This window comes from Crinia signifera, chromosome 1, assembly GCF_055691185.1.
Source record: "Crinia signifera chromosome 1, ASM5569118v1, whole genome shotgun sequence".
Lineage (NCBI taxonomy): Eukaryota > Metazoa > Chordata > Amphibia > Anura > Myobatrachidae > Crinia > Crinia signifera.
The window spans coordinates 244,860,613-244,883,921 of NC_139217.1; the positions used below are offsets into that span (position 1 = coordinate 244,860,613).

At 39.6% G+C, this 23,309-nt stretch overlaps 1 protein-coding gene across 2 annotated transcripts in view; it reads left to right on the plus strand.

Annotated features, from left to right (window-relative positions):
* Nucleotides 1–23,309, plus strand: part of ECPAS (Ecm29 proteasome adaptor and scaffold) — a 74,639-nt gene that overhangs the window by 32,050 nt on the left and 19,280 nt on the right. For both annotated transcript variants that reach the window (XM_083179597.1, XM_083179593.1), the window contains exons 16-31: nt 774–894; nt 3,445–3,525; nt 4,655–4,865; nt 5,131–5,222; nt 5,367–5,501; nt 6,588–6,729; nt 7,097–7,269; nt 7,636–7,734; nt 10,028–10,151; nt 10,472–10,617; nt 11,553–11,607; nt 12,504–12,618; nt 14,763–14,831; nt 17,896–18,013; nt 19,240–19,407; nt 22,534–22,613. In XM_083179597.1, coding sequence (XP_083035723.1) covers nt 774–894; nt 3,445–3,525; nt 4,655–4,865; nt 5,131–5,222; nt 5,367–5,501; nt 6,588–6,729; nt 7,097–7,269; nt 7,636–7,734; nt 10,028–10,151; nt 10,472–10,617; nt 11,553–11,607; nt 12,504–12,618; nt 14,763–14,831; nt 17,896–18,013; nt 19,240–19,407; nt 22,534–22,613 — 1,929 coding nt within the window. The remainder of the gene's footprint in view (nt 1–773; nt 895–3,444; nt 3,526–4,654; nt 4,866–5,130; nt 5,223–5,366; nt 5,502–6,587; nt 6,730–7,096; nt 7,270–7,635; nt 7,735–10,027; nt 10,152–10,471; nt 10,618–11,552; nt 11,608–12,503; nt 12,619–14,762; nt 14,832–17,895; nt 18,014–19,239; nt 19,408–22,533; nt 22,614–23,309) is intronic.

Consider the following 23,309-nt stretch of genomic DNA (forward strand, 5'->3'; position numbering starts at 1 on the left):
ACATAATGATAGTCTATGATCTAGTAAATATTGCCACGCCTGCACATGCTAAGCAATCTATGGTAGACAATATTGACTTTGCAGGAAAAAAACTTGGAGATTTTGGCTAACCTTCTAGGTGATTTTAACTAGTTAAAGTCTCCTGCCAAATTCTCAACCTGTGTACTCCCCTTACGATAGAACATATTTAAGTTAAACTCCATATCTTTGTCATAGTTGATCTTTCAGAGCAAAAAAAACAATAATTCCAATGAAGATAATCAGAGTATTGTCAAATTAATAATGATTTATAAAAAGAGCATTTGAATGAATGTAAAATGGCAGGGAGCAATTAACAGGGTGAAACATTATAGACTGAATTCCAAACAGGGACAACTGAGTGCAAGATATAAATTTGTAGCTACTGCAAAAATAGGTCAAACTTTGTGGCATGAAGGCTTGGCACCAAATGCATTTATAGTATATACTCCTGTTTGATACAAGACACCCTACAGAATAGTGGACACAATACAGAGAACAGGAAACCTAGCATTCTTAGCAGAGCATAATAGTCGTTTGTAATTTCTGTGCACTGGATAATCAAGAATCACTGTGTTCCATAGAATTGCTTGTATACATAGGTAAACATTGAGTGTACCAATTGTGTGAGTGGGAATCCTTTACAAATCTGACTTTGTAACTTTATATTATGTTAGGTTTTTGAAATAGAAGCATACTATCTATAGGGTGAAAATGTATGGAAAAATTCAGGATGTAATCTCTGTCTGTTTTAGGCGGGAGGAGGTCCATGGAGAGGCACAGAGAGCCCTAAGGATGCTTTCATCCAGCAATGAAAAAGATGGTTCTCCAAAACTTCCTCCATTCCCAGTTATGGTCAGCCATATCCTGGAAAAGGTACAAAAGGCAGACTGAGAGGGGAATGTAATAGTCTCTGATATTGTGAAACGTGACACAATTTTTCATCAAATGCACTTACTGGATTTGATTAGAGTTAAATGGTGGCCATGTCATCAGACGTCCACCAGAGTGAAAAATACCTAATATTTTCTGTTACGTCTCCAGGACGCCATTTGTGTTTGTCAGCAACACCCAATTGTGAATGACTGACAGAGCCATTTATTGCCATAGAAATGCATGGCCATGCTCTGATTGGTCAGAGCATGGTTGTTCCATTTCTCTCACCGTTCAGAGCTTGCACATTCACTTCTATGGCAGTGACTTGCAGTTTAGGGGAATATATCAAAGCTTAGAGAGATAATATACCAACCATTCGGCATGTAACTCCTTTTTACAGGCTGTGTTTGGAAAAATATAGGAGCTGATTGGTTGGTACTCTTATACCCCTTATCACATCGCAACTAATTACTGGGCACAAGCTGATTTGACCCGGTAATTACGTAATGCGATATGAAAGGGGTTACCGCGTCCCGAAAATGGGAAGCAACTCGGCAATACGAACCAGTAAAAATGCAGAGTTCTTACCAGTTCGTTGCCATGTTGCTTGGCGGTGGGAATGGGTTAAACTGGTCACTCGACCTGTTTCCCGTTCACACTATGGAGGAGGCTGCACTTGGAGCAGCACCAGCTATAAGCGCTGCATCCTCACATCCCCACCTCTCCTCCAGATGACGTCGGCAAACCAGCAATAATGCCGGTTCTCTGTGGGGCTGTGAACCACCCAAAATGCAGGTTTGTGCCGGTACTAAACCGTTTCAGAGTCCCGGTGCGAACCTTCATTTTACGATGTGAAAGCAGTATTACTGACCTCCACTTTTTTTCTCCAAGCTTTTATACATGTTCCCCTATGTTTGATGGCTGCTTCTTCAAACATAGGGGGAAAAAATGGATCTCTCAGAATATTGCAGTTCATAGTAAAAAATTGCCCCATACACTGAAAATGTCTGGTTCTTCCAAGTACAAAAATTGGGAAATTAAGGAATGTAAAGTCCTTCCCAGTACATTAAAGGCCCCAACCACTAGTGGAATATGGCCCCTTTCTATCAGATTCCGAGCGTCTCGAGCCAATGATCGGATGAAAAGTATCAATATTGCATGTCATTTCCTCCGACTCCGATCCAGGGCACATTGTTATGCTCCTCGGATCTAAGTTGCAGGTCGTCCCGGCTACTATGAATATGATACATTGTATGCAAAAGGACCACATACGATGTATCATTTTTATTATAGAAGAATAAATGCAATGAGGTCCAGCTCTTAAAGGGTTCAAATAACACCACTGGTGGGTAAAAACAATAAAAGTTTCACCATAGAAGTACAATAGGATAACGGTCACTCAGACAGGGGACAAATCCTATATGACAGGATTCACACACAAATGTACCACTATATCCTCCACCAAAATGATGCGATCTACAGTATGTGGTGAAGATCAAGAGAGACCTAGTGCATAACTTTAAAAACAATCCACTTTAATAAAGGTTTGCATTTGCAATGTGGTGAAGTAAATAAGCATGTGTCAAATGAACCTGAAGAAAAACAGGCAGCATGGATATCCTGGAAAAATGGTTTCTATACCGCGCTCACCTGTGGTTATTTGCTTTGGCGCTGCTCTAGCCTCAGGGGTGTCCCATACCCCCTGTAGGATTACAAGTTACAAAGAAAGGTAGGGCTGAAGCGCTGCCTGTGTCTCAGTTGAATGAAACTTAAGTCAGTACTGCGTGCATAAAGTGCTTTATTGAAAAATACAGATTAGTGCAGATAGAGATATAAATAAGTAAATTGTGAGAGGGTAATGAGTAACAGTGCGGGCCCGTAGCGTGCAGCCACAGTGAGCCCCTTCGGGGAATCAGGGAGTCAGCGGATCCCTTTACACCATAAACCCGGCCTGGGTTTATGTCTCTCTGGGTTTGTCGGCGCACAAACCCAGAGAGACATAAACCCAGGCCGGGTTTATGGTGTAAAGGGATCCGCTGATTCCCCGAAGGGGCTCACTGTGGCTGCACGCTACGGGCCCGCACTGTTACTCATTACCCTCTCACATTTATTTATATCTCTATCTGCACTAATCTGTATTTTTCAATAAAGCACTTTATGCACGCAGTACTGACTTAAGTTTCATTCAACTGAGACACAGGCAGCGCTTCAGCCCTACCTTTCTTTGTAGCATGGATATCCTAATGTCCGGTGGTAGCAGCTCTGGATCTGGTAACCGATATCCACCGGTTTCACATGTCCAGAATCCCGTTGGATGATAAAGTTCCACGTAGCAAGACACGCTAAACGTGTTTCGGATCAGAGATCCTTTGTCAGCAGCGTATCTTTGAAGTAATGCAATTAGAGTTTATTTTATTTCTAGAATTACTGTAATATGCATTGGTAGCAAATACTTTAATAGTAAGCAATGGGCAGAAGAGGTTAAAATACAGTTACAAAGACAAATGGTGCATTAATGGATTAGATAACAAGTTGCTTTGTCTATTGTAGGCATCCAGCAGGATGAAAACCCCTGTTAAATTTGTAACCACCACATCTGTGCTCCCTTTTAACCCTGCCGCATTTTTAGAGGTACAGTATATATGTATTTTATTTATTTTTTTACATCACCTTTAAAAAGTGGCTCTCATTATTACATGTACTGGAAAATTGTTAAAACAATATATTTGCTATTGCACAAGATTTCCTATACGGACTGTAACATTCAATTACTGACCAGTCCTCTTTGTGGCTTGGCTACCAAGCACTTGCTGCCAGTTAAATGTCAGTAGTTCTGTCTTCCACCATTTCCTTCATTAGATCCTCGAATACCTTTTTCTTTTCATTTGCGTGCTTAGCTGTTTCCCCTGGCTAGATCATATTGACCACTATTAATCCGTCTATAAATTATGAACAAATTAAGCCCTCAAATTTTGTTTTTTTATTAGGGATTGCACATTTTTGGTCTAACAATTTTTAAAGCAAATATCTCCTAACCAGTGCCAGAGAAACGCACACAAGCTTATCTCTTTACTACTCGCACTGTTTGGTAAGTCCCTTATTCTCCCAGGCTGCAGGACCCTACACCCACTCCTTTGTAGTTCATAATATATGGGTTGCACTAGTCCGAACACCCGCTTATGCTTCCTTGAAAGTAAACTGGTGTAACACTGTGTGGTGTACACACGGTTCAGTTTGGTCTATTTTTCATGTCAATTTTGCTTAAATAAGTAAAATCTAATTGAATCAAAATCTAATGGTTTTCAGCTGCATTTGATCCCAATGCGCTGCATCCAAATCGAATAGAATAAAAGACCTCGCAGGCAAAACTATATAGTGTAGATTTGAACTATATAATATAGTTCGAATGTGTACACTGCGCTGTGCGATTTGATCCGTTCGAATCGGGAAAAATAAGTAATTTTCCAATTTCAACTATAAATCCTCCTTAAATAATCCAATCTCACAAACCTTACATTTCAAGCACGAAGTGCAATTGTGCCAAACTTTCAATGAAAACATGATCTACAGGTATGTAGCAGGTTGACCCAGCCACCGCAATGGTACAACTATATTAATTGGCAGACTATTTAGCTTTTGTGGCTCTCTAAAAAAAAAAATTCTCCTTTTTATTCTATATGAAATGTGCTGCAAATATATGCACCATTTCCCACAAGTGTTCTTTTAAAGTTTCTCATGTATATTTGCTCTTGTCATTCAGATAATCCTGTATTTGAGAATGTGCCTGGCTCACAGTGCTGGTGTGGACCCAACCTGCCAGTCTTTGGCAGACATGCAGGACCAGGCACCCGCTCTGGGGCGTTATGTGCGAGAATTATTATCTGGTGACCCTTTTTCCTCCAAGAATGAAGACCTGAATCCGGTGGAGATGTACATAAGCCTTATCCAACAGTTGTTGTCTGCAGCTGGAGGTAAATCCTACTACATCCTACTTGTGTAATAATTCTGAATTTACAAGGGTAAGCTGAGGGGGAGATGCCTTTTTCTATTTTTGGTACTAGTTACCAAAAATGGCATCTCTCCCTCAGCTTACCCTTATAAGTTAGCCTACCTTAAAAATGGTCACTAATGCTTTGTTGCCTAGGTTAAAGGAATTTCATGTTCCATTACAAAAGTTATCCTTTTTGTTTTTTCTTTTTTTTTTCTTTAATGCATTTCTTGATTTTATAATTTTAGGTTTGCAAGTTATGTATTGCCTTTTGGAGATAGTTTCTATATATCCACAGAAGCTGGCTGCTACACTGGTCGACAAAATTGACTGGTTAAAGGTAATCCGTTCCTCGTCTTTTACTTGCTCAAGTACCCTGCTTTTCTAATTTTCACATCTAATGGTTCTTCTTGAGATGCTGCATTTCTCTCCTAGTGAGTGCTTTCAGAAAGCCTTACATTTGTGTGTCCTTTTGTGTTTCCAGAGTCTGATGATTGCTAACAAGGAGGAGATGCGGGAGCTCTCGGCTCAGCTGTATGCGGTTGTTGTGTCTACGCTACCTGGCCTGGAACTAAAGTCTAAACTGCACAGCCTGATTAAGAGTGCTAAGGATGTACATGTAAGATTGCAGCATGTTTCCTTGATTACCTGTTATTGAGATTGAATAAGTTGTCTTTCTTGTTGGAAGACCTTGTTAATCTAGAGTGTAAAATGGCACCACTTAAATAAATTGTCCTGACACATGCTGGAGATTGTATAATTTAGAGCTTTTTTTTAATGAAGAATACAATGATCCTACCATTATTCACATGTTATAATTTGTTGACACGAGAGTTTGATTGTTAATATGGAGTAAGGAAGGTATTTTTTATTTAAGAGTACATCTATATACTTTGTTTTTCAAACTCCATTGTTACAATCCAGTTTTTAAGGATATCCATGCTTAGTCCAAATGGTACTTATTAACCCTTTGGGAGGTTTTCACACACTGATGAAATTTCCAACAGTTGGAAATATCGGCAGTTCAGTATTCAATCCCGGCTGGAACTTGACTGCTTCAAACTTTCCTTCATTTGGGAGGTGAATCTGTATAGGCGGAAACTGCTGTCGATTGTGGAATCCGCAGCTGTTTTTTGACAAAAGATGGCCGTTTTTGCCAATCCACAGCAGCAACTTGGAATACAGACTGTCGAGTTGACGTCAGAAGCCAGCAAATACTGGAGTAATTCCGACAGTTGGCGGTGCACTCGGGTGTTCGAGCATTCATGTGTTCAGGCACATGAACGCCCCAGAAGTTCCGTTGGGGGGCGGCGAGAACCCCAGCGATCCGGCATACCAACGCAGGGGAGGTATATGATGGGGGAGCGACGCAAGAGATGTGTGCTCCTTGTAATGGAGGCACCATTGGCACACACCTACTGATCAGTGGCATGCCTGGAAGTTTCTTGGGAGAGCCCGCTCTTGCAGTACAGCTGAGGCAGAGAAATTTCTGGGCATACCACCGAAGAGGTTAATACCTCGTCTGTGATGGAAGACTTTGGGAAACCCTGCCTTTTAACCCACTTTTGATTCAAACAAAAATACCTCTACAACACTCACATTAAGCAGAGAGTGCTGAAAATGATATACAGTAAGCGCACACTGCTCCCCATAACCAATGGGATTCCTACACTAACAACTCACACATGTTTCATAAAACTTGCAGAACCCTGAGGCTCAACATGGATCTATACTGGCTTTGGGATACCTCATTGGGAGATACTTGTATAACAAAAAAGAATGGCTGCTTGAATCGGGTCCTATTCCTGAACAGGATGAGACCATACAAGCATGTGTGGAAACAATTGGTGAGCTGAAACTTGTTTTTATTTATTTATTTATTTATTTATTTATTTTTGGAACATTGATTTGGCTTATAAACACAAATATTTTGGTGCACACTCATTCATCTTGAGAGCATTGACCTTTTACATGAGTTTAAACTGGAATGTTAAGCAATGTACATTTACATTAATTACTTGACATCATTACTATTTAAAAGTTTTAAGTACGGAATGTCCTGAAAATAAAGAAACAATATTTGGAAACAATGCTGGGAACTTTTACTTCCATAGGGCCTATTTTAAGATCTCGCCTTACTGCACCTGGTTTTTGATCACTTTTTTACAAATGATACGTTTACAAACTCCACATAAATGTTTTTTTCCCATATAGGAACATTTTTGAATAACCCCTCTCCAATGTTGTCAATTGCTGCTGTAACGGCCTTGGGAGAAATTGGGCGGAATGGGTCACTGCCAATCGCTGACGAAGGAACTGGATTTACCAAGAAGCAACTTATAGAAATTTTGCTGGCTAGAATACCCTCTGGCAAGGAGACCAATAAGGTAAATAATGTGGATTTTCCTTTTATTTAATTTTTTTTCTCATAATTCTTTTTATTTTATTTTTTATTTTTACTATGCTGTTGGTAAACATGTTCATATTTATGTGGTTGAGGATCTGCTTGTAGTGGACTGAAATTGCAATAACTACTGAAATGATTATGAACATTGTCTTTATTTTTAACTTATTGTGTTCCGTAAAGAGGATTTCTGCATTGATATGCATGAATAAAGGCCATACAAAACATGTTTTACACTAAATATATATATATATATTTTTTTTTTGGAAGAACCCAGTTTTGTATTTAGCATGATACTTCAAGTGTTGAGAAGCAGAAAATGGATTTCTTTACTAATTTGTTTTTTCAGGCCAAAGAACGAGCTATAAGGACGCTGGGCTACTTCCCTGTTGGAGATTGCAATTTTCATCAGAAGTTTCTGCTGCAGGGACTCATGGAATCAGTAGAAGTAATAATTATTTTTTTTTTTTTTAATTTGATCATTTTAAAGATATTAAGGATTTGTGTAATATTTATAAATCTGTATGTAAATATTCCTAAGCAATGAAAATGACATCCTCTGCAGTACGGCAAGTTGTTGCCCAGACAATTTAAGTCTTTGTGCCTCTGCATAAAGAAGTAGAGGTTTGGGTCACAGGGTTGCTCGTAGTGTATGATATTCTGTAGAAAACTGTAGGATTTCAATTGAGTAGTTGACTGGAGAGCTGCATTGTCTTTGATTTGAAGCGATTTGGAAAAGTGTGTATTGATCTATTAAGCCACACCTACATGCTTTTGATTCTGTCCACTTTCTCTGGTTCTCATTGCCCCTTGGTTTTTTTTCTGCGTTGTCTTGTAATCAGTGTCTTGCGTTGTCTTGTAATCAGTGGTGGCCTACTTAATTTTAATAGAGGTGCTGATACGGTACTTGTTTCCTAGCACGGCCACAATCGTTGGGATCGTGTACCTTTAGGTTAAGGTACACGATCCCCGCGATGGACCCGATTTCCTTTGAAATCGGGTCCATTTTGCCGGCAAAGGTAGAAAATCGGGGGCATCGCGTCGGTCGGGACCATTAACATTGGTCCGGACGCGATGCCCCCGATTTTGCCATAGGCTTCAATGTTAAAATATTTTTTAACATTGAAATCGTGAGCATCGCGTCGGTCTTGTGCCATTATAATGGCACAAGATGAGATGGACTTGATTAAGTCCATCTCACATTGAAAAAAATGTGAAATGGGCCAATATGACCCATTTCACATTGTATATGGCCCCGTCGTCACCCCACGATAGACGCCAACCCGAAGCGTGGCGAGCGCAGCGGTGCGCGTCCTCCGACCTTTTCATTCCCCTACTATCCACGTCGGCATGGAGTTGAGAATATATAGTGTGGCAAACGCACGCGTATACCTGTGAAGTTATACGCGTCCCCTCGCGGGGCTCGCCACGCTTCGGGCTCGGTGGCTCGCTGCGCTCGCCACACTATATATTCTCGACTCCGGGATTTTGTCCTTGTCGGGATTATGACCCATTCGGGATTTTGACTGGCGGGATTTCATACAGAATCCGGATGACCTATATGATGCAATTAGAAACATAAATGAGTAAACAGACAATCTAATGCAGCTCTCCAGTCCACTAGTCATTTGAAAGCCTATTGTACAGAATACATACACTATGAAGAAAGGTTTGCAATTATTAATTTCCTAACTTACCATGTGTGCATATATATGTGTGGAGGTACGGTTTAATATTCTGTAGTGACATGACTTATGAGATCTACAGTACCTGTTTAATTTGCATATGTAGTCTGAGAATGTTCATTATGATAACTCCATTAATTTGTCTGTCGGTTTGGTTTTTGTTGCATTAAAGAGAAGTTTTATTCTTTGTATTCCATAATAGAGGCTTTAACTGTTTATGGGCCAGATGTACTAAGCTTGAAATGGAGATTGATCAAGTGCAAAATAATCAACTCCTAAATGTCATATTACAAGTTTGAAAAATGACAGTTTGGAGCTAATTGGTTGGTGGTTTATAACTCACCATTTTATCACTTTTCTGGGCTTCGTACTTCTCAACCTATATATTTTATATATTATCTGATGGTTGGTTCCTGAACATGGTAGCCGAGCAAAGGGTAATAAGCAAATGCCTAGGCCAGGCATTCCCAACCACGGTCCTCAAGGCACACCAACAGTGCAAGTTTTGTAGATATCCAGGCTTGAGCACAGGTGACTTAATTAGTATCTGAGGGATTCTGATTAAACCATCTGTGCTGAAGCCTGGATATCACTAAAACCTGCACTGTTGGTGTGCCTTGAGGACCGTGGTTGGGAATGCCTGGCCTAGGGTATTTGGAATGGACAGGGCCTAGGTCATCATCATTGTGTGACCACACCCTTTCCCCAGGAAGAAAGCACCCCTTTTTCATGCCACACCTTCAGTAGGCACTGACTGTACCTATTTTAAATCTCTTGCTGGCAGGGCACCAAAATAAGAACTGCTATGGGGTGATGGGTGTTTGTTGGCAGCTGCTTTGATCCGTGCTACTGGATATTGGGTGCTGGGTCAGAGGCAGAACTATCAGCGGTGCTAGTGCCAAGATATTACCTAGGGCATGAAATTGGTTTGTGCCGGCTCTGAGTGGTATCCAGTGTTTTGATTACAGTTCAGGTGATTCTATAATTGCATAAAGATCCTGACAATCGTGCCTATCCTCTAGTCTCTTTTCAATTAAATCTGTATTCCCTTTCAAGGCAAAACAACTTGAGCTTCAGTTTACAATAGGGGAGGCAATAACTAATGCAGCTGTTGGATCAAAATCAACAGCAGCCAGAGATGTATGGATCATTGCTGAGGAGGACTATCAACCACCTACAGGTATGTCCTTCAGTTACCATGCTGCTTGTATTATCCACATGGTCCACACTGTTCAGCTAGTCAAGCATACAGACTACTTGGTACAGTAGATATAAACTCTATAATGCAATATTGCAACTGGATGCATCATCCTTCAAATTCTTCATCCCACATGTTTCATCGCTGGGTCTTTCCTGACATGGACACTGGGTTTTCAGTTGTGTAATGGTACTGCACATTTTTTTATTGTGATTTTAAATACATCTATCAGGATAAGAGATTTAATAAAGTGCAAAGTGTTCTTAAATGTGTATCTGTTTAATTTGCCATCATTCTATTAGATGTGAAGGTGAATGATGAAGTCCCGTGGGTTTTGGACCAGATTCTTAACAAACATGTTGTCAGTGTGAATCCACATGTCAGGCAGGCAGCCTGTATATGGCTCCTGTCTGTGGTGAAGAAACTGAGCAAGCATCAGGAAATAAAGGTATGTTGACTGTCAATTACTTTTGTGATTTACAAAACTCAATAAAAGAGTAAACTTTAACATATCATTCAGTGACACACACTTATTATCTATTGTACATGTGCCGTACAATATGGGAACACACAACACAATTTGAATAATTTAAACAAGTATTCTGGCCCTATCACCCACAGAACATACATGTGCAGCTAGTTGTCATGGGCATTATTACATAAGGGCGTCAATGTATGCCCTATATAGTCACTAGGGATGCAGTAGCTATCCTGTGCAAGTAGGGGGCCAGTGAAGAACCTGTCCTGGGGTTACCTGATTTGCAGGAGTCCATTTTGTTCTGCTGGTGACATCACTACAACTGTAATTTTACTCTGAGAAACTGGAGGGCAACGTTGTGTAATGTAAAACACAAAGGTCCTAATTCAGACCTGACTGCAGTACAAATGTGTCCTCCAAATGGGGAAAACCATGTTCACTGCAGGTGGGGCAGATGTAACATGTGCAGAGAGAGTTATATGTGGGTGGGGTGTGTTCAAACTGAAATCAAAATTGCAGTCTAAAAATAAAGCAGCCAGTATTTACTCTGCACCGAAACAAAATAACTCGCCCAAATCTAACTCTCTACACATGTTTCATCTGCCCCCCTGCAGTGCAATGTGATTTTGCTCATTTTGAGAAAAAAAATTGACCTGCGATCAGGTCTAAATTAGGCCCAATGATTTTTTGTGTACGTCTAACATTGCTAAATGGTAAAAGGAAATTAAAGTGCACCCTCTAGTAATGGTTAACTACAATGACATTTATAAAAAAAAAACGGCCTATTGGATTTATATATTTTTTGAACTATTATTTTTTTTTATACACACACATACGTGCACGATAATGAAATCAGTGTGCACCTCATAAAAAGATGTCTTTTTTTTTTTCTCTCCCATATTTAGTCAAAGCTTAAAGAAATTCAAAGTGCCTTTATATCTGTCCTGTCTGATAATGATGGTATGTATACATTTTGTTAAAATGTTCAATTAAGATTGAAAGGTATAAATATTGTTGTAGAAGATCAAGAACATTGTTCATGAATAATTAGTACTACACTATTGACTTGGTTACCCAAATTTAACTTTTTGTTTGTCGGGCCCCAGGTACACCACGCCGTGCATAGGATAGACCTTAAAACAAATGACACTGCATAAGTAGAGTACACCATCGGAAGAAAACAAGATGTTACAATAAACGCCATGGACAGGAGGGATGAAAAAAGGGGGGAAAAGGGGCTCTTCGTCCTGTATCTATTATAAGGGCTAGCCAACCGAATCAGAGTTAGTGAACGCAAACGGAGAGAATGGGTGGCACCAATAGTGCTAGGGGAGAGAAGGTGGAAAACTGGATGAAGTAAATGAGTCGGGACAAGAGTAGGAAGGTGTTTAACTAAAGGTGTATTTTATCAATGTACATTTAAACCAAAGCAATCTGGCTGCAGGTCATCTTTTGAGAATAATGTCATTAAAAGAAGCCATGCACCCTGAAGCAGTTGTACAGCAAAGTACTTTTTTGAAAATGTTACTGAAGTGTTCTTTACTGTGACTGGTGTATGTGCGTGGTAAGGCCCATTTACTAATGGACAATTTGTACAAGTTGCTGATCATCGGTGGCTTTAACCAATATTTTCAAACTGCAATAGTAATAAATGCTAAACAAGGCTGGTATTTGCATTTATGTCTGTTGCAGTTGTAAATCTCAACTATCAGTAAAACTTTTTTTTTTGGGGGGGGGGGGGGGGGGGGGTGTTAATGTGGGCAAGGTTCTCGTGCTTTTATGCATGTAATGTCTCAGTCCATCTATCAGCCTAACTCCTTTTAAGTCCATTGATAATTACGCAAAATCTGTTGCAGAACTTAGCCAAGATGTTTCCTCGAAAGGTCTTGGGTTGGTATATGAACTGGGCAGTGAACAAGACCAACAGGAGCTGGTGTCCATACTTGTGGACACTCTCATGACTGGGAAAAGGTACTGTGAAACTCAAAGGACGTGTGTGCCATTAATCTTGCCTAAAGCTACCACCTATTATTATGGTTAGGATTGTTTGTATAATATAGATTGGTACAGATTTTTTTTATGTTCTAAAATTAAGTTTACAATTTTTGCTGAATTAAAAATGATCCATCTGCATATTGCGTATAATTATATTCAACAGCTTTTTCTAGTGGTTTTTAATACTGATGTTTCTCATTTAATAATCTTGTAGAGGTTCTTTTACAGGTAAATTATAAATCATTTTAGAGATATCCATGCTTGGAAACAAACTGACCAAGGTGCTAATTAAGTCACCTGTGGCTAAGCGTGGATATTCTTAAACCTTGATGATTATGTTAGGGAACTAGTGGTATAATATGTAATTCATTATTATGATATATAGTCATTTAGAAGTGTAAAGTTTGGGGTTGATTTGTTTGAAAAATGATTGGGTTTATATTAGACTGCAAATTATATAAGAGCTTTCTACATGCATAATTGTGTGCCACAGGTCATATACATATGTCCTTCAAGAGTAAATCTTCCAGTTACAACATCTGATGCACAAAAGGACCTTAATGTCACACCTTAAACTATAAACGCATTAGGAGCTACAAAATACTACTGCATATACTATATTTACATAAAAATACCTATAATCTCATATTCTACACGCGGCATGTCCAACCTGCAGCTGTTGTGAAACCTTCTAGTTTCTCTATTATATTCAGGTCACCTTGTGCCATTACCAAAATATATCAATCTTAAATAGCCATCTTAAAAGTCTTTCACTAGTACTGTGATGGTGTAAGTGTTGAGTGGTGTGTGTCACACACATAAAAAATTCCACGTTACACCCGGCCTCGGTCGCTGATGTCGGGTGGAGCGGCAGCGTGTCAAACGGGGGGGGGGGGGGGTTGTTCCTCCTCCATATTGTAAACGGGACCTGGGTCGCTCGACCCCCGAGTAACCCATTCACACTGCACAGCATCCTGGGCCCTAGGGATTAGCCCTTCCTCTAACCTGGTTTGGAATGCCAGTTTGCTGGACCTGGAAATTCAAACAGGCCCTTTCACATCCCACAGAGACTCTGGATCAACCCAGGTTATTTATGCAATGTATATGGGGTATTAGGGTGGTATATTGAGGAGTTGGCTATTTGGTGACCATATAGTTTGGGTGAAAGCATACAGATGCAGTAGAAGGAAGTAAGGATGTAGTATATTATGTAGTGTATGTAAAGGACAGTACAGTTTAGATAAATGAGTACACTGTTGGTGTAATATGGGGTATCCCACCCACTGTCTGTTCTAACATCCCAGCGCCCACACTATTCTATATCAATAATACCCTACATGTCTTTTGCTGCTCACACTATGCCACGCAGAGGTAATCCTACAAATATTGCTTTATCACCAAACTAACAAAAATATACTTGTAATAAAATCACAGTTGCCCAGTGCTGTGTAACGACTGCCCATAAATTATTATTTTTCTTACAGGATATCTACCAGAAATTAGGCAAGTTTCAAAGTTAATAGTCCTATTCTAAGAAACCTTAAAACTTGTATAGACATCTTGAAATAAATCCTGTATGATGACATCCTCTGTCAACATATACACTACTTATAGCTGCTAGAGAAGTGTTACATTCAGCATAAACCGCATCCAAGTCTGATATTTTCAACTTTTTTTAAATAATGGCGCAGTGAGCAAGATGCCAAAGCTCAAAATATGCCAACATCTGTGCTCCAAATTCACTTGGTGGACATTAATACCCCCAACTGCTAATGTGACCATATGTGCCAGCACAGAAGCCCCTATCATGGCCTTATATGCCAGCTCAGCGCTGTTCAATGTCCTTAAATTCTAGAGGCCCATGGATACCTGGAGGTGCATTTGCAGAGAGGAACGGCCCAGCAGTAATGTGGTTGGGCCACACTGAACAGCAGGATTCCAGCAGGGGACAGGCCCTGGAGTTAGACATATAGTACTTTGGTATATTATGACAACATGCTCACAAACATGGTCATTTTCCCAAACACTTGGTCATCACTTATTGGGGAATAATTATTATTATATATTTTTGCTCCATCTTTAATTTTTAACATGAAACAAGCTTTTCTATTTTATTCTAGGGCAAAGCATGATGTGTCTGGAGACACTGAGGTTTTTCAAGGTACCTCCCTTGGCAAAACCCCAGATGGGTAAGCTTCACTATTATATTTGCACAAAAATGAATCACTTAATTGTATGGTTCCCCAGAATGTGTTACTTTACACTGTGAAGCAATTGGTCAAATATCACTGTAAACATCAGAGATGCTTGATTAGGAAAAAAATCTACGTTAGAATGCAACTTTACTAAGTGGATATTGTCAGTCACAAAGCAATGTAATTTTGAGGGGCTCAGAGTGGTAACCATGGAAATGTATTTTAGGCAGTATAAGAAGGTGGTATGGAGTTAATAAACTTCCTAAAGGTTGCATTTTCAGCATATAAAAAGTTTTGCAGTGCAGTGGTAGAGCAGTACGCCACATGGGTGTACCCTGGAGCAATCTTGTAAAAGGGAATGGAAGAAAGTAGTGAGTGTGTATGTGGAATGCAGATTTTGGAGAGCTACAGAGTTGGAAAATATTTTGCGACAGGGTGCATAGGAAGACCAGGTGGCCACCCACCACAGCTGTTCAATAGAGGCCCCAAACAGGTGTCCCTTCCCTAATGTAAGTCTGGTGAACTGCTAGAATTCCTTTTTTTGATGGTATTTTTGATGCTTATACGTTTATGGACATCTCAAAATCCACTGATCCTGCATAAAGCCCAGATTCTATGGACAGAGGTCTGTAATGTTAAAATGTTTAGAGAGCAAGCAGTGTCTTACTTATTTATGTTTAGTCTGTCTGGGATCAAACTGTCCTGATTCCAGACCACCTTGGGCTAAGCAAAAAATGTTTCGTAGAAAAAAGGCCTTTTTCATGACATGACAAATGAGAAAAATAAAATGATTGAGGTCCAGGTTCCAAGACTCTTCTGTTAAGATGGCAAAGTGGAAGGCTGCGTTCCAGATAAGGAAACCTAAGTAACTGAATTTGAATATGCAAAAATAAGTTGCTGTAAGGCTGTCCTAACAGGTTGAGATCCTAAGAAGCAATTGGGGGACACTACGGAGGCTGCATTTCAGGTTAAAAATTTTTTTTATTTTTATCAGAGGGCTTAGACCTGAACTTATAAAGTGCCCTCTTCTAAACCATGCCTCATGAACAGGGGTAACTGGACAATATGTGAATATTCCTGTCTAAAACCTTTATGAGCATTGAATATATATATATATATATATATATATATATATATATATATATATATATATATATATATATATATATATATATATATCTCTATATCTATATCTATATCTATATATCTATCTCAAAATAATTTTAGACGTAAGGGTCAGGGGTTCAACAGCCATATCTTTAATGCAAAAGTTGGATAAGTAATGACTGGCTATTATCTGCCCAAATATACACTGTGGGTTGGACCCACAACATTAGTCCTAAAAGGTTGAGATGGCATATAGTGTAGAGGTGCTGGAGCTTAATTTATCTGTGAGAAAGGGAAATATGGGATTATTTATCTCTTTTGGAGATATTTTCCAATTCTCCTGGAGATTTACACATTAAGAGACGGGTTTGGATCGTTTGGTCAACATGACTTTAGGTCAACAGGTCATTGGTCGAGAGTCAAAAGCAACATGGGATTTTTCACTATTTTTGACCCAGATGTCGACACAGTTTGAAGTGCGCCGCATCCCCTCGATGCGCTTTGCATACTATTTTATTCTCTCACACTAGTGGATGGTAGGGCATGAAATACCGCCTGTCTGCAGATGTCGGCTCAAAAACCAGTGAACAACCCCATGTATGTATGTGTGGCACCTCACTAACTTAAGAGGCAAGTGAGGAAAAACACATCTGGGTATCTTTTTTTTTTTTCAGGAGAATCATATGATGATCATACATAACTTACGTCAAGCTAGGTAATCACAAGTATATCTCGGTTTCTTTTGTATAAGGGAAAGAGTACCGGTACTCACTGTGGATTAGGTATTGCTGCTCCTAGAAATGTATCTTTTAGACTTGGTGGTAGATCTAAAAATGGTTAATTAAACACACATAAAATATTAACAAAATGTAAAAACACTCAGGGTCACGGCAACCCGGGGGAGTAGGTTGCCCCAGAAACTAAGTGCATTGGTTGTTATGCACTAAGGATCATAACAAAGTGTGTCTTATAAATGGAGGCTTCTTCAACTAGCCTTATCTGGATAGCCGTGGCTCAGCAATGCCTATTGTTCTCAGCTGCAATACAATACATAGAACAATACAGTAGGGGATTAACATAGGACTCAATCCTATTAAAGGGGTCAGATAAGGATGGATTTATCTGTACCTCTCCTCCATGGTACTGTAATAAGAAAGCGTCCCTCTGGGGTGTGAAAATTCCCTCTGGCCCTTTCTCGATTTTAATAAAGCTCAAGCGCCTCAACACTATACCATCCCAACCTTTTAATATCATTAAAGCAAGCTGAAGTACACGCTGGTAAAGAAATTGGACATAACCTGTCTGATCTTGGAAGTAGGCACCATTCCTTGGCTTTTGCCATGCTGAAAATGTGTCTGTACTTTGACCTTCCTGAGTCAAGTGCTCTCAGTATTACCTGTAAGATCAGTTTCATTTGGGTGTTTCTACAATGAATGAAATAATGTAGGTAGATCAGCAAAAGTTCCAAACAACTGAAATGGCATGTTCTAAAAATGCCACTCGTATATTGTCGTGGGGCAAAAGTCCAAAAAGCTGGTAGGCAAAAGGGCTGAAGAGCAGACGCCCTCATGTTATTGAAGGCTGGCATATTTTGTGCCGATCATCCAGTCCCATAGAGAAAAATAGCTTGACTACAGCAAGCACTAACAACTACTGACGTTCTCAAGTATCTAACTGGATTGTAGATGAGGAGAAAAACAGTACTTTAAATTGTGGTAAATGTGTGATTGTATGAATTAATGTTTTTGGGATGTTTTCATGTGACAAATTGTGGCCATTTTACAAAAGTAACGCATATTTTCAATGCAGAATTTACACAGTAAATGGATATCAGGCTAGTGAGGTCAGATCTGTAATGTGTATATTTATTGCTTCATAACATAAGGTAGAAAAGTCTGGTTGGTAAGCTAGGTGTTAAGTTATGATCTGCATTTCTCTATTTCTTGCAAAGACAGGGGCTATCTACATATAAGGAGCTATGTGCATTGGCCAGTGACCTTAGTCAACCAGACCTCATATACAAATTCATGAACCTAGCTAACCACCATGCCATGTGGACCTCAAGGAAGGTAATATATTGATCTAAACGTATGTCTTTCAAGCTGAAAATAAGTTAGACATTAGACAATAATTTGTATAGTTGGCATGTTGCTTTTCTGATTTAGAAGAACACAGACCATGCCTGTTACCAGAACCTTCCTTACTTTGAAGTTTTGCATAGTAAATGAATTGATAGAACTGGTTAAGCATATGTGTGAGACACTCACTATTTGCTGACTGCACTCTCCCCCTGAACTGTTCACCACTGTGGGAATGATTTGAGAAGTGTAATTGGATTTTTCCAAATGCTGACCAATCAATAATAGAACAGACAGATGTGCCCTCATACATCTTGTCTCAATATACCACGCAGCAATATATGCATGCTGTGAGTGAGCTGCCAGGTCCCATGCAACTCCATTAGCATTTGCTTATTTTTTTATTTTTACACCTGCATTTTATTCACATTGCTGTGTGAATAGGACACACAAGCAGCTTGTGCTGATTAAAATGATATATGGCATGCATATATATATATATATATATATATATATATATATATATATATATATATATATATATATCTAATCTATACACGGCTGTATCTGCAAACAAATCATATGATAGTGTTTTTCTAGGGAAAAATTCTTAACATAGCTTTTTGTATGAAGATACATCACTCACAACATATAGACAAGTTTAATATCATTTAATCAGCATAAACTGCATGTGCTTCTTATTTGCATCATTTTTCCGTCTCACAAAAAGATGCTCGGTGCTATGGAGTCATGCAATGACATCGTGTGACTAGAAGGGCTGTTTTAAAAGTGCAATCCTGGCCCATTGTATGTTCAAAAACGGAGTGGAATTTTTTAATTTATTTTAGGAATCTTATTTTTTTATTTTATTTTTTTATGTTTGTTTAGGCAGTGGGGTACTTTTCTGGTGTAAAGTGAGAAATATCCAGGTCATTTTTACCAAAGCGTGACTTCAGGTCTAAGCCAAGTCGGTTTTACATATTTCTTCTATGATACACACTTTTAAGAATGTACCATGATCTTGTAGGAAGTATCATCCATGCTACTCTGTAAACCATATTAATGTGGTCTGCAAGAAAATGAATTGATTTTATGAACTAAAACTATAAAATCATGGTGTATGGTATAGGGCTCATTCCTCTTGATGATTTCATTATGTGCATGCAATGCTGTACACAATACAGAAAGTGTCTTATGATATTTTTGGTTTTATTTAGGGTGCGGCATTTGGTTTCAACGTCATTGCCACCAAGGCTGGAGAGCAGCTTGCTCCCTTTCTGCCACAACTCGTCCCACGCTTGTACCGCTATCAGTTTGACCCAAACACTGGAATCCGCCAGTCTATGACTAGCATTTGGAATGCCCTGGTCACTGACAAGGCTACTGTAAGTAGTGTGTAAGATCATAGTCCTGTAAAAATAAAAAAACATTTTTGAGGGAAAAAAATAATTCCATGTATACGCTGGATGTTTAGTTCTGTGCTTACTCTTTGTTGAATGTTTGTTAATTTTCAGGGGCATTTGAAAATGTGGCTTGCAGGTGACCGATGTTGGCCTCTAAAGCGTCATTTGATGAATGCCCTTAGAAGCCACATTGCTTTCAGTTTGATGCTATTTGTTGTCCTCTTAAATCACATAGGGCGTAATTCAGATATGGACGAAGGTGCATCCTGCACCGCAAAGTAAATATTATTGGAACTTTGCATATGTGCAGGACACATAGGAATGTGCGTGAATGGGTCCTGCAGCACAAAACGCAATCGGCATCTGATTGTCAGTAATTGTTAGGGATTGAGAGGGGTGGCGACTGCCCCAGTTTCCCCAAATGGAGGCATGTCACCGCCAATTAGGGAGAGCGAAGAGTGATCACCATCACTGGACGGTGATTTCCTGACCTCTGTGACGAGCATGTTCTCAGGCACCATGGCTGCCACAAGCTGCCCGATTGTGAGTTATCCAGATCATAATGTTGGACAACAGACAATAAAAGCTAATTGGTTTGTTAAAATGAAAGTATCAGTAACCCCTGTTACAGCAATACATATAATAAAAGTAAGTCCTATAACATTAAACCTAATATGGACTTAATGATATCAATCAACACTGCAGTATTGACGAGTGTAAGGATGTCTAGGGCTTTATCCTTCTATCCACGATCACCGATAGCGGGTCATAGGCTCGCCAGGGGGCTGTCTAACAATCCATTGAGTGCTGCAGCTTATCTGGTTTTTGTTTCACCTGCCTCAGGGGGACAGATATACTGAGCCTTGGATAGTGGTAAGTTATCTCTCTCCACTATATCAATCTCCAAGGCTCAGTACATCTCCCAAAAAAGACCTTCACGTATATGGCATGTCAAGTTGAACAGCCAGCAGAAGATGTCAATAAGTGCATAGGCTAACAGTGCAGGTGGTTTGCTGATGATTGAAGATCTACAGACCCAATGTTACTCCCAGCATAAGGCAATGCAAGTATAAAGCAGTATAAAACCTAGTGTAATGTGGATGATCATCCCCAGCCGAGATTCCCACATGAAGTGCATCACTAAGGCTGGCCTTTTGAGGCATGTGGTTATTAATATAGTGTTATCTGCCAGCAAATGTATGCGCTAAAATAGAAATGCAGCAGTGTGTGGATGCAGAAAGGGAATTGGTTTAAATGTACTTCATATAATTAAATGTCAATGATCGCATCAGTCTCATAATTTAATAGCCATACCTCATATGTATGCCACTAAGTGTGTCTGTGATTTTAACCCCTATTTGTTCACTGTGACTTCCCAAAGGATATCATTGTTTCTTAAATAAAAAGTTAAGTTTTCATTTTTTCTTTGTGTGCTCCTAAAACCTGACTGAACTAATGGGTGCGATGCAGAAAGTCACATTTGAGTGCTCACACTGATAACGTGTCGCACATATCGGCTCGTCGCAGCTGGCCACACCCCCGGCAGGTGCTACTGTTGACTAGCTACATCAGGCGCGTAGACAGCTTCCATTGCTAACAATAGAATTCCCCACTATGGCTTGTCTGAAACTTTAGCTTGTTGCTGTGCTGAATATAGTCAGCATGATGGTAACTGACAGTCAGCATGCAGCCATCCTGGTATAAATGTCCACAGCTGTGAATTCTTAATTAAGGCTACTCTGATTACAAACTTGTATATAATAAATTCAATATATTATAAATGATTTCCCTCTGCAGAAACCATAATGTCTTATGTGTCAATTTTCCGCTAGTTTACTACTGATTAATAAACATATTAACTTGTATTGGTTTTGTACTCCAATTGGATGTATTTTAACTACACACCCTTGAAAATGCTATCATGCTTTACATCCTGATTGTTTATAGTTGCGGTCAATGTTAAAGAATTTTAATGATTTAATATGATATTCCAACTTAATCTAAGGTAGCAAGAGCAGGGCAGCCGAGAGGAACGCCGGGCCCTGGTAACATTTTGGGGGCGTGGCCTAATCGCGGGAGCCGTGTCCACCTTGACCTATTAGGCCACACTCCCAAAACATTTAGGGGGTGAAACACACTTTAAAGTTGAGGGAGGAGTGTTATTGTCTCAATTCCCCTCACCATCAGCAGGATACCTGACAGCAGGCTCAGCATGAGCACTCACGCGGTCAGTGAGATGGTCATGCTGAGCCTGCTGTCAGCACAGCACATGCTGTAGGTGTTTGCTGCCCGAGAGGGACTGAGGGGGCGGACCAGGGCCCCTCCAGCAAGCCCGGGTAATAAGTACCCGCTCCCCCACCCTCTTGGCAGCCCTGAGCAAGAGTGGAAAGTAATTGTTTTAATTTTGTTTTTATTACCTACATATGTGTCCTACTTCTTTGCTGTAGTCATGCCAATACGGCTCCACAAGTGCCGGGAGACATTTTTATTTTGCATCCTATTCGATGCCGGGGGCGAGCTGTGACAGCTTGTCCTGTCTGTATTCAACTGACCCCCCCTCTCTCCGCATACCCCGATTCCTTGCTCTGTTTTTGGAGCGAGGGGGAATCGGCGTATGCGGCCGCAGAAACAGAGCCTCGCTGTTTGGGGAAATCCTCGCTGTCCTCTGATAGCGAGGATTCCCCTAGAAAGTAAGATAGGATGCCAGTGAGGGGTTAAACAGCAAGGATCGCTTGTTTTCTGCGATCCCCGCCGTTTAGCCCCCTCGCCGGCCGCATTGAATACGGGCCTTAGTAGCAACACGATGTAGCTATCACACACCTGTACATTGTGCTAAATAATATTTCTATATACAGTATGTGTGTGACTCAGTCACTTAATGTGTATATAAAGTGCTAAAATAAATCTCAATACATGCCATGATAAATTTAGTTTAAAGGGTTTATGGACTACTTTACTTAAAAAGAATACATGTAAACATTTGTGTATCTGTTTGAAGGAGAATTGCCTCACCTCTCTAGCACTGTACCAAGGTATTATTTTAGAATTCTAAAAAATTTATTTAAACACTGCTTTATATAACCATCTTCATGATCTTATTTTCTCCAGGTTGATAAATATTTAACTGAAATCCTTCAAGATCTTATAAGTAACCTGACTAGTAATATGTGGCGAATCCGTGAATCCAGGTATGCTGTACAGTACTAATGAATGAAGTCACAAAATACTGCACTAGTCATGGAAATAAATGCACTGGACACTTTCTAATCAATTGATTCCATTATGACCTTTATTTGTAAAGTACAGTGTTTTTAGGGCCATTCCATGAATATGCATAAAAATGACCCATATGTGACACCGTACAAAAAAAATCTGTAGCTGTGCATGTTTTCAGTTTTCGTCATACTGTAGGTTGAAAAGTGAAAAATGTAAATTCTAGTTCTTTCTCATAGGTTTTCATTAAAAATAACAGGCTCTTAACACTGTATGCCCTCTTGTCCATTGAAATGGGCATTATTTAAAAAAAAAAAAGTCTTGAGAACACTGTATTCTAATGTTGGTTGCTATTCAAATCCCAGTGTCCATTTAAATGTGTAAAAATACTGTGAGCATTTTCCAGCAAGTCAAAATATCAGATTAGAAAGCATTGCAATGTTTTGGTGTACAAACTACAGTGACTTATGTACTAAAAAATGAAAATGACCAAACCATATGTTTTTGGTGTTCGTTAGGGCCTCATTAATCTACGTTACCAGTGTCATCACTGGGATACACTGGAAACATGCAGTGGGACATAAAGGGTGAATTTGGAGTTGAAAGGAATTAAGAATGTCCCTGAACAAGGAACTATTACATGGAGGATCTCCATGTCCTGTAGTTGAGAA